Source organism: Nerophis ophidion, linkage group LG25 (genome assembly GCF_033978795.1).
Source record: "Nerophis ophidion isolate RoL-2023_Sa linkage group LG25, RoL_Noph_v1.0, whole genome shotgun sequence".
Lineage (NCBI taxonomy): Eukaryota > Metazoa > Chordata > Actinopteri > Syngnathiformes > Syngnathidae > Nerophis > Nerophis ophidion.
The window spans coordinates 28,709,754-28,722,253 of record NC_084635.1 but is presented as its reverse complement, the minus strand read 5'-3'; the positions used below and the strand labels follow the sequence as shown (position 1 = coordinate 28,722,253).

The window sequence follows — 12,500 nt, the reverse complement described above, 5'->3', positions numbered from 1 at the left end:
GTTGATCATGTATGCAGTGCTACCGCCAAACCAAAGGGAGCAACAGCAAGGCATTCAGTATCTGTCACAATGAAGCACAAATGGCATAAAACGACTGGACCCTTGAAATATCGCTTCCTTGTTGTTGTTAATAGCGACTAGCAGGAACTTATTTTTCAGGGGGGACACTCAAGTTGTACAGGTGTAAATAAAGGTAGAGGCCTGACAAATGCAATCCTCTTCTCCATGCAGTTTGGAGTTGGACAAATACTGTAGGTCCTACTGTACTATAGGTGTGCGTGCACTAAAACATGTGGTTAAAAACAAAGCTCCACAAACTCAGACCTTGATCTTTATTGGTAGAAATGATGATGATGACACCCTGAAGTGCCCTATGGATCAGTACCTCTATTTGTAGCGGGCGGGGGCTGGCGAAAAAAATCTGCCCCATGCCATCACCAATCTAACTGTCATTTCGGCACATTGGGTGATCAAAAACCGATACTAAACTGATGGGTGATGGTAAATTATTGCAGTTTACTTTTGCTCATGACACAATGTGGTTGTGGCATTGCGCCAAACTTTGATCAGATGGCTCGCCATTAAAAACAAAACATTAATAACTTGGCTCCACAAGATGAGATATTCGTCATAATTGGTAGAAATGATGTTGATGGTACCCAGAAGTTCCCGATGGGTCAGTGCTTGTTCATAGCTATTTAAAATGGGTGGAGCCGGAGTGTGAAACCTGCCATTACCAATCAAACTGTCAATACTTCACTTTAGATGGTCAGATTGTCCTCCACACTGACATGAGGCTTTAGGGCCCAACCATTCCTAAAATTTAATATCGTCCCTACCATCTCCCCCTTTTGGTGCAAAACTATAACTGTCATAACTTCCTTCCATATGCTCCAATCTTCCTGAAATTTTTGATGGTGCATCACGGTAATATGTGGGTTGCAATTGCACTACTGAAGTGGTGCCGATATCTCCCCCTTGTGATGGAAAGTTATAACAGCCATAACTTCCTTCAACATGATCCGATTTTCCTGAAATTTTTGATGGTGGGTTGTGGGTTAGGGTACAACTTTACTGCCTGACAAATGTGGCGCAGTTATCGCTTCTTTCTGGTGAAATACTATAACAGTCTTAACTTCCTTACACATGCGCCGATCTTCCTGGAATTTTTGATGGTGGATCACGGTAATGAGTGGGTTGCAACTGTATTATTGCAGTGGTGCCAATATCCCCCCTTGTATTGGAAAATTATAAAGGCCATAACTTCCTTCAACATCATCCGATTTTCCTGAACTTTCTTATGGTGGTTTGTGGTGTAGGGTTTTACCTAACTGAATGACAACTGTAGTGCAATTAATGCCCCCTGGTGGTGAAATACTATAAAAGGCATAACTTCCTTACACATGCTCCAATCTTCCTGAAGTTTCTTATGGTGGGTTGGGGTGTTGAGTGGGACCCAACTGCATTACTACTGTGGCACATTAGCGGTGAAAAATTATAACTGTCATAAGTTCCGTCCATATGCTCCAATCTTCCTGGAAAATTGTTATGGTGTGTCGGGGTGTTGAATACTGCAGCACCTTTATTGTCGCCTTGAGGTGAAAAGGTATAACTGTCAAAACTTCCTTCCACATGCTCCAATCTTCCTGAATTTGTTTAGGTGGGTTGGTGTGTTGGGTGGGAAGAAACTGCCTAATTACTATGGCACATTCATCGCCTCTTAGTGGTAAAAAATTGTAACTCTCATAACTTCCGTCCACATGGTCCACTCTTCCAGAATAATTTTACAGTGGGTTCGGGGTGTTAGGTTAGACCTAACAGCACTAATACTGCCTTTATCGGCCTTTTGTGTTGAACAATTGTAACAATCATAACTTCTTTCCACATGGTCCATTCTTCCTGAATTTTTTTTATGGTGGGTGGACGTTAGGTTGAAGTAATTGCATAACCACTATGGCACTATTAACGCACCCTAGTGATGAAACATCAAAACTCTAATAACTTCCGTGAACATGCTCCAATCTTCACGAAATATTTTAAGGGGGGGTCAGGGTGTTGGGTGAGACCTAACGTTATGTATACTGCAGCGCATATTTTGCGCCCAAGTGGTCAAAAATAACTGCCATAACCTCCTTACACATTAGACTTAGACTTCCTTTATTGTCATTCAAATTTGAACTGAACAGTACAGATAAGAACAACATTTTGTTGCATTAGCTCGTTTTAGTGCAGGATAAAAGATCAATACGGTGCAGAGTGTTTGCATTTACAAAAGAAGGTGCAGATATGAATAAATTTACTGTACAGATAAATATATTGCACTTATGCAAATGCATTTACGTTTACGGGTGTATGTTATATTGTCTTTATAGTCCAGCGAGTTAATCTGTTTTTGTGGGTAATTGAGGGGATTATCATGATGCGTTCAAGAGTCTTATGACCTGAGAAGAAAATGTTACAGAACCTGGAGGTTCTGCTATGGAGGCTGCGGAAACTCTTTCCCGAGTCCAGCAGTCCTTGCATGAAAACATAATCTGATCTTCCTGAAGTTATTGATGGTGGGTTGGGGCATCGGTGTGGAACTTGACCGCAAGCGTTGTGCGTGCTGGTATACTCTTGTGAACTCTGCGGTTCAAAGGGGGCGAGGGCCCGTTTAACGCTGCTCACAGCTTTAATAATTATTATTATTCTCCCACTTTGGCCGCATTTTTGAGGCCCTCAGCATACATGAAAACTCCCCAAATTTTGCACAGATGACTGTTAGGGGTCTAATCGGATATTTTAGAGGTCTCGAAACTGAACTGCAAAACTCGGCCAAATAGCGCCCCCTTTTAAGTTGTAAAAATTTAGCAGCTCGTCCTAGGATCACGTATCATCACGAAAATAGCTGAAGACTTCTTTCATGACACGACGCACGTCAAATTCTCAAGAACCCATGTCTGAAAACAAACATGAAGTCGGCAATCATGATTTCCGTCTGACATTTTTCGGCCACACAAACTCCTAAGGACTTTGATCAAATAAGCCGTGGTTAGAATTACAGACCACACACATAGCTATGATGATAAATTTCTAACAGATTTTGCCTACGCCATAAAATGTGGCCGTGGCCTCGCGCCAAACTTTGCTGCAATGGCTTCTGGCTATTTTACACAAATGTTAAAAATTCAGCTTCACAAACTCAGATCTTGATCCTAACTGGTAGAAATGATGATGCTGACACCCTGAAGTCCCCAATGAGTAAGTACCTTTACATATTTATTCATAGTGGGCTGGTCCTGGCGGCAGAATCTGCCCCACGCCACCACCAATGGTCATTTCTGCATTTTAGGTCATCCAAGACCGATACTAAACTGATAGGTGATGATAAATTGTAGCAGTTTACTTTCACTCATGACAAAATATGGGTAAGGCATGGCACCAAACTTTGATCTGATGGCTTGCCACAAAACACATAACTTTAATAACTTGGCTCTACGAGTTCAGATTTTGGTCATCATTTGTAGAAATGATGTTGATGGCACCCTGAAGTCCCCGATGGGTCAGTACTTGTTCAGAAGTGAGCAGAGCATCACAGCGAAATCTGCCCCTCCCCTCGCCATTACTAATCAAACTTCACTTCAGATGATCAGATCTTTCTCCAAACTGACATGAAGATTTAACGTCTAGGTGCACCCATTCCTAGTTATTATAATTTCACTGTGAAGCCCTCTTTGAGGGCCTTAAAATATATGAAAATTAAAAATGTTTTGGCCAAACTCGTCCGGTCTGGCGAAGAACTTGGTTAAATGGCTCGCCAGCGCACCCCTTAAAATTAAAAAAATAAGCCCTTGGGCCCTATTTCACATATTGTCCCGGAAATCGCTGGAGACATCCATCATGACAGGATGCACAAATAAGTCTTAAAAACCTATATTCAAAACCAGACAAGAAGTCGGACATATTGGTTTAGGTCAGCCATTTTTTGTGGCAAAAAAGGCTCGTACTTTAACAAACTCCTCCGAGGGACTTTGACCAAGTGAGTCGCAGTTAAAATTACAGATATTATACATGGACGTGTTGATAAATTTTGATGGAAATTTTCCAACACCATAAGATGTGGCGGTGGTATGTCGCCAAATTGGGCATCCTTGGTTTTTGGCCTGTTTTCGGTTCAAATACGGGGTCGTACTTGAACAAACTCCTCCCAGGGACTTTGACTAAATGAGTCGTGGTTAAAATTACATAGACTATACATGGACTTGATGATAAATTGCGGACAAAATTTGCTTTACGCTAGAAGATGTGGGTGTGGCATAGCACCGAACTAGGCAACTTTGTTTTTTGGCCTGTATTCGATGAAAAAAAAGGGGTCGTACTGTACAAACTCCTCCTCGGGACTTGGGCCAAATAAGTTGTCGTTAAAATGACAGATACTAAACGAAAAGAGGATGACAAGTTGCAAAACACATTTTGCCTGCGCCAAAATATGGCACCAAAAATTGCGCTGATGGCTTTTGGCCATCTTACACGAAATGTTAAAAACTTAGCTCCACAAACTCAGATCTTGATCTTGACTGGTAAATGATGAGACCATGAAGGGCCCTGTTCGTATTGGACAGAGTGTAGCGATGAAAACTGTTCCACCCCATCGGCCATCAAACTGTAAATACTTTACTTTAGGTGATCAGCTATCTTTTTTTAAATACTTGAAAAATGTTGATGTTTGATCATGGCTACAAGTTGATATCAAATACAATGGCGCCATGTGTGTGGACCATTTAAGACTTGCCCAACAACACAAAACTTGATTAACTCAGCTCCACAGGGGCCAACAATCATTATATTTGTTGTGCATGATGAAAGTTTTCATCGGGCATCGGGAAGGATGTGACTATAAATAAATGGTTGTACTTGTATAGCGCTTTTCTACCTTCAAGGTACTCAAAGCGCTTTGACACTACTTCCACATTTACCCATTCACACACACATTCACACACTGATGGAGGGAGCTGCCATGCAAGGCGCCAACCAGCACCCATCAGGAGCAAGGGTGAAGTGTCTTGCTCAGGACACAACGGACGTGACGAGGTTGGTACTAGGTGGGATTTGAACCAGGGACCCTTGGGTTGCGCACGGAGTCCCTACATGCGTCATGTGTGCCTGCAGACTTGCGCCAAGCCCGCAGTGCAAAGGGACGAGGGCCCTTTCAACACTGCTCGTAGCTTTAACTGTTATTGCTATTATTACTTAACTTGTGGTTTATTTGTTACTAAAGGATGTCAGTTTTTTTTTATTACAATTAAAGTTTCCTAGTACAAATCCAGTTTCCATATGAGTTAGGAAAGTGTGTTAGATGTAAAGATAAACGGAATACAATAATTTGCAAATCCTTTTCAACCCATATTCAATTGAATGCACTACAAAGACAAGATATTTGATGTTCAAACTCATAAACTTTATTTTTTTTGCAAATAATAATTAACTCAGATTTTCATGGCTGCAAAATGTGCCAAAGTAGTTGGGAAAGGGCATGTTTACCACTGTTACATCACCTTTTCTTTTAACAACACTCAATAAACGTTTGGGAACTGAGGAAACTAATTTTTGAAGCTTTGAAAGTGGAATTATTTTCCATTCTTGTTTTATGTAGAGCTTCAGTCGTTCAACACTCCGCTGTCGTATTTTACGCTTCATAATGCGCCACACATTTTCGATGGGAGACAGGTCTGGACTGCAGGCGGGCCAGGAAAGTACCTGTACGCTTTTTTTTCACGAAGCGACGCTGTTGTAACATGTGCTGAATGTGGCTTGGCATTGTCTTTCTGAAATAAACAGGGGCGTCCATGAAAAAGATGGCGCTTAGATGGCAGCATATGATGTTCCAAAACCCTGTATGTACCTTTCAGCATTAATGGTGCCTTCCCAGATGTGTAAGTTACCCATGCCTTGGGCACTAATGCACCCTCATAGCATCACAGATGCTGGCTTTTGAACTTTGTATCGATAACAGTTTGGATGGTTCGCTACCCCTTTGGACCGGATGACACAATGTCGAATATTTCCAAAAACAATTTGAAATGTGGACTCGTCAGACCATAGAAGACTTTTCCACTTTGCATCAGTCCATCTTAGATGATCTTGGGCCCAGAGAAACCGGCAGTGTTTCTTGATGTTGTTGATAAATGGCTTTCGCTTTGCATAGTAGAGTTTTAACTTGCACTTACAGATGTAACGACCAACTGTATTTAGAGACAGTGGTTTTCTAAAGTGTTCCTGAGCCCATGTGGTGATATCCTTTAGAGATTGATGTCGGTTTTTGATACAGTGCCGTCTGAGGGATCGAAGGTCACGGTCATTCAATGTTGGTTTCCGGCCATGCCGCTTACGTGAAGTGATTTATCCAGATTCTCTGAACCTTTTGATGATATTATAGACCGTAGATGTTGAAATCCCTAAATTTTTTGCAATTGCACTTTGAGAAACGTTGTTTTAAACTGTTTGACTGTTTGCTCACGCAGTTGTGGACAAAGGGGTGTACCTCGCCCCATCCTTTCTTGTGAAATACTGAGCATTTTTTGGGAAGCTGTTTTTATACCCAATCATGGCACCCACCTGTTCCCAATTAGCCTGCACACCTGTGGGATGTTCCAAATAAGTGTTTGATGAGCATTCCTAAACTTTATCAGTATTTATTACCACCTTTCTCAACTTCTTTGTCACGTGTTGCTGGCATCAAATTCTAAAGTTAACAATTATTTGGAAAAAAAATAAGTTTATTAGTTTAAACATCAAATATGTTGTTGTCTTTGTAGCATATTCAACTGAACATGGTTTGAAAATGATTTGCAAATCATTGTATTCCGTTTATATTTACATCTAACACAATTTCCCAACTCGTATGGAAACAGGGTTGGTGTCACGTGTTGCTGGCATCAAATTCTAAAGTTAATGATTATTTGCAAAAAAAAAAAATGTTTATCAGTTTGAACATCAAATATATTGTTGTCTTTGTAGCAGATTCAAGTGAACATGGTTTGAAAATGATTTGCAAATCATTGTATTCCGTTTATATTTACATCTAACACAATTTCCCAACTCATAAGGAAACAGGGTTGGTATAATAAATACGCCATCCATCCATCCATTTTCTACCCCATGTCCCGCTTGGGGTTGAAGGGGTGCTGGACCCTTTCTAATACTCTTGTTTTCAAATGAATGAATATTGAGTAATTTATCGTGATTACAGTAGCAACCAAAATAATAATGGATATTATTTTTGCCATAATCGTCCAGCCCTATCATAAATTATCCCTCTCCACTGGACAGAAGAAGGTTGATGGTGCAATCTGACAAGTCAGTACACTTTGACATCCAATTTAGACTCAGGAATGGAGAGAGTGACACGAAAAGGTGCTTGGTCACCTCCCCCCGTTTCCTCGCGAGGATTATGAGTTTTTCCTCATCTAAATGGGACCATATGACCATCATAGCAGATGGCATCTTAATGACAGCAGACCTTGTACAGTAAATTAGGTTTTGTTATGTTTGTTGCCTCTCATTAAGTCTGCAGTGAGTAATAATCAGTGACGAAGAAAAAAATGCAAACATAGTGATGGAGCGGGGGGTGCTGGAGCCTATCTCAGCTGCATATGGGCAGAAGGCGGTGTACACCCTGGACAAGTTGACACCTCATCGCAGGGCCAACACAGATAGTCAACATTCACACTCATATTCACACACTTGGGCCAATTTAGTGTTGCCAATCAACCTATCCCCAGGTGCATGTTTTTGGAGGTAGGAGGAAGCTGGAGTACCCGGAGGGGAACCCACGCAGTCACGGGGAGAACATGCAAACTCCACACAGAAATGTAAATATTCAATGTTTTTATAAATGTGCCCTTTAAGACATTATATGTGTATATAAAACCTTAATGGAAGTGTTTGGATGTTTTTATAGGCAGAGTAGAGCGTCTCCAATAGGTTCCGTTGTAAGCGAACCTTTGATCGCATTTATCTCATAGTTAGAATGCAAAAAAATACATCCATCGTTATGTCCTTTATAATGATTGTGAACGATAGGAAAAATTCCATAAAAAGTGCAGTCCCCCTTTAAGGTAGCCTACTCGTAAGTTGAATTATCATCACCGTGTTTGTGTGTAAACATACGGTTACTTACTTGAGGTAAAGCAGAGTTGAGTTGTCTCTGGAGAGAGTCCCTTTCATGACTGACTTCATGCAGTTTACCCTGAGCCAAGCCCAGATTTTCTTGAGTTTCTCTCAGAGTCTCAAGAAGACGATCCCTCTCCTCCAACATGGACACCATCAGAGACTCAAAATGACCTTCAGAGTCTGACTGTAGTGGGGAGCCGGAGGCTTGACGGCCAGCGCCACCTCCCCCACTCGGCCCCTCTGTCTCACTGATCGTGGGCATCACTTCACACATCATCTAGAATCAAAGATTGGATGAACAAAAATGTTAATACAAATGCAAAACAATAAAATAAGCTTAATTATTTCCCTTTCAAATGTTAATTGCAACATAATAAATATGTGGAATGCCCAGCGTAAGCAAATGCTTTTTAGGAATATATTTTTCCAGATGGTGACATGCTGGTTACTAGAAAGCCTCATTAGAAAATCAGACACAAATTACAGTTCACATGTGATGAGGCAATGCAATATACTCCTACAGCTGTTTCCTGCCATGCCACAAATATTATGCTGTGAACCTGTACTTGGCACAATGACAATTAAGTTGACTTTCGCCTCTATTTTTTGTCTGCAGCCACAGAAAAAGTAAAAAGGATCAGATAATTCATAAAAAGATTCCCACTCCTAAGAAAAAGTATGACAGAAAATCAATAATGCAAGTAGAAGCAAAGTATATTTTGCATCTGTGAGCATTTTAACTAGAGACAAATTATTTTACTATAAAGGCTAACTGGACAATTAATCCTGGCAATTGTTCATGTTCTAAAATCACTGGACAGATGTGACAGTAGAAGCTTAAACGGTTAAAAATTCATTTTCTAGGTGATCTAATCAACACAGCCTAAGGTCAACAAAACAATAAGTATTGCAACAGCCTATTGACAAAACACAGCCAAATCAGCTGAAACTACTTACTGGTAAATGCTACAGAAACAACCCTTGCCCAGCTAAAACAGGTCTGCTTTAGTTATGTACAAAAAAGAATGTATCTCTCAGTTACACAATATATAAAACCCTGCTACATTAGTAGATTTATTCAAAAAAGTAGCCCATCAACAGAGGAAGGACATTCGATAGAGTTGGTAGGACTCTGTATTTAAAACTTGGTCCTTCAAACTGAATGCTCGACAAAAGTCTGTAATCATGTGAATTGGATTTTACATAACTGCTAGGATAACTTAAACCATTAACAAGTAGGTGGCAACAGGAAAACTGTCAGTTCTATATTGCCAGACATATTAACAGAATGCTGTAGAGATTGTTTGAACAGACCCTGAAAGAGGAACTGCACTTTTCTTTAAGAAATATTACCTACATATCACAATCCTTATGAGACAAGAACATATGTATTTTTTGACGGATGTTAATGCATTTTAACTTTTAAATGTTGTAAATAAAAGTCCACTTACAATGGAGCTGATGGGAACTATGATATCATTGTGTAAATTCTGACCATAAAACACAATAAATAACCATTCAAAAAGCACCAACAATATGCCATTTACATTTTGTGACCTGAATATTAATCAAGTATTTGTGATAGTGTTATTATAAGCGCTAATATCTAGCAACACATAGATTGGAGAGAGGTAACTTCCTTATGCTGTTGTATTGTACACCATTAGACTGTACAACTCCTCTCTGGGGAGGGGGGTACTAGGATGACGGGGGATGCAAAACAATAACAGTGCAATACGTTTTCATAACATGGTCACTACTGCCTAGTTTCTCTTCTTATATCCTTATTATACAGTTATATTTTTATTCTCATTGTTGCTTTTTACTCTTATTGTAATATTTTTTATTTTGTTTCCATTAAAACCCCATTATTTACTTTTTACTGTTTAATTGATCTCAACTCTGAACACTGCTGCTGGAATTTTTAATTTTCCTGAATGAACTCTCCTGAAGGAATCAATAAAGTACTATCTATCTATCTATCTATCTATTGACATCTTAAGCTGATGAGCAGTTTCCTTGCCTCGGAGCTTGTGAAAGTTAATTCGCAATGATAAATAATGCCTCTCACCTTGAAAGTAAAATGATGTGGACATAAACTGAAGTTGGAAATCAAACTTAAACCCCAAAATGTCAAAAAAGCCCCAAAAAGACGCTTCTCCCACTCGCCCCCTTTTGTATGTCTTGGCAAAGATTATAAGTTAATCATTCATCTAAAAGGTAAGATATCAACAACCTAACAATTGGGATATCCCAGTGAGAGCAGACATTGTACAGTAAGTAAGTGATGTTTAATTATATTTGTTGGTTCTCAGGATGTCTGCAATGAGCTGTAGTCAGTGTTGTAGTTGAAAAAAAAAGTGAGCGTTACATTTGTGAAATCAACACACCGCCGTATGTTAAAAGGGGCTGGTTACATTTACACAGATACCAAGAGGGCGCTAACTTTCCAGTGTATTTTAAGCGGTATATCCCGACCTCTATTGGCTTCTCTTCCAGAGGAAGTACGTACGTAACACATGCATGCGCATTAGCTTTGGGTGTTGTAAGCTAATGATAGCGAATTCGATAGCGAGGGTTAAAATGTATACTCTATCATAACAACAACATGATTGCAAATTGTTTGTTGCTTCTCTTAGACTTTTTTTGTATGTGTGCACATGCTCTATGCGCAAAAATGTTGACCAAACAGGTTGACTGCCATAAACACCAATCATTTTACTTGGCCGGTAACATTTTTCTTTTTTACACAAACTTAGTAATTGTGAAAAATATAGACAGTTTCGAAATGAGTTTCCTCCGCCGTGTGGCGGGGCTCTCCCTTAGAGATAGGATGAGAAGCTCTGTCATCCGGGAGGAACTCAAAGTAAAGCCGCTGCTCCTCCACATCGAGAGGAGCCAGATGAGGTGGTTCGGGCATCTGGTCAGGATGCCAACCGAACGCCTCCCGAGGGAGGTGTTTAGGGCACGTCCAACCGGTAGGAGGCCACGGGGAAGACCCAGGACACGTTGGGAAGACTATGTCTCCCGGCTGGCCTGGGAACGCCTCGGGATCCCCCGGGAAGAGCTAGACGAAGTGGCTGGCGAGAGGGAAGTCTGGGCTTCCCTGCTTAGGCTGTTGCCCCCGCGACCCGACCTCGGATAAGCGGAAGAAGATGGATGGATGGATGGACGGTTTTAATACATGCTTTGCTAAACCACTATTGATAACATAAGCTAACCAATGGTGTTCTTGTAATATTATTTGCTTTGAAAAATGTAATTGTGAGCAAGTTGCAAACGGCTCCTATAAAGTTAGTACAATTAAATGCTGTTATAAATGTGCCAGTTACTACATTACCAGTGTTGGGCAGTAAACGAGCTATGAAACTTCACTGCATCCCCAAGTAGCTTGGTTACTTTTTGCACGAGTACTGATTCCGTAGCTTAGCTATTTTTAGACCCATGTAGCGAAGTAGCTTACATCAAAGCTACAAGTTACTACAAAGCGAAAAATGTACTGCTAATTTGGGGGGAGGATAAAAAATACGGAGAAACTATTGGTTGAGGTTCGGGCAAAACATTACGGACAGGCAAATTCATAGGAAAATTAGGGCAGGTCATTGAACCAGGAAGGAAAATCACAACACACTGTGTGTGTTCCAGCGGACAATTAAAAGAAAAAAGTGGAAGATAAGAGGGACTCTCCCTCTGATGTTTCTTTCAATGATGAAGACAACATTCAGGAGACCCACAATGCATCTCCCTTTGGATAAAACAAGGCCCAAAACAATAATTTTAGTTGTGTTTATTTGTAAGCCAAATTAAAACTGCTCTCGACATCGAAAACTAATTTAAGAACCCACGTTAAAGGTGAGATGAGTTCATGAAATGTTTTACCGCACATTAACTTATCAACTGTTCCCAACAACACAAAATTCATTGTTTCTTAAGTCTAGATTGAGTAGATGTTTTTATTTACAGTAGGCAGAGAAAATGAATACCATTATAGGGGTGGGCCAAAGAAAAGGAAAACTGAAATAAATACATATGGTGGGATGTGGGTACCCCAGAGAGACTTGAAGGGTGTCCCCAGTTAAATGGCATATATTTATAAGTAATTGACTCTTATTGGGGCCATTTAGTTCAATATGTACACTCTCAGTTACATTCACATTATTACCTTTAATAAGAACTTGAAATATAGGAGTTAAGGAGGAATTTCATTTTAAGACACTGTCCCACAGTCAAGAAAATATGTTTACTTTAAGTATGTTTAGTTTTATTGATTTTTGTTTATGTAAAGATTTAGTTTGTATTTTATCTTTTGTGAAACAAATGTTTTGCACTATTCCTTTGGCCAGGTTGTT

General features: G+C 40.1%; 2 protein-coding genes across 12 annotated transcripts in view; one reads left to right on the top strand and one right to left on the bottom strand.

Moving 5' to 3' along the window:
- LOC133543081 (uncharacterized) overlaps nt 1-12,500 on the top strand; it is a 73,086-nt gene that overhangs the window by 7,269 nt on the left and 53,317 nt on the right. The window lies entirely within an intron of this gene.
- Nucleotides 1-12,500, bottom strand: part of ppfia1 (PTPRF interacting protein alpha 1) — a 71,650-nt gene that overhangs the window by 53,097 nt on the left and 6,053 nt on the right. For all 9 annotated transcript variants that reach the window (XM_061887485.1, XM_061887487.1, XM_061887488.1 and 6 more), the window contains exon 2: nt 8,159-8,428. In XM_061887485.1, coding sequence (XP_061743469.1) covers nt 8,159-8,428 — 270 coding nt within the window. The remainder of the gene's footprint in view (nt 1-8,158; nt 8,429-12,500) is intronic.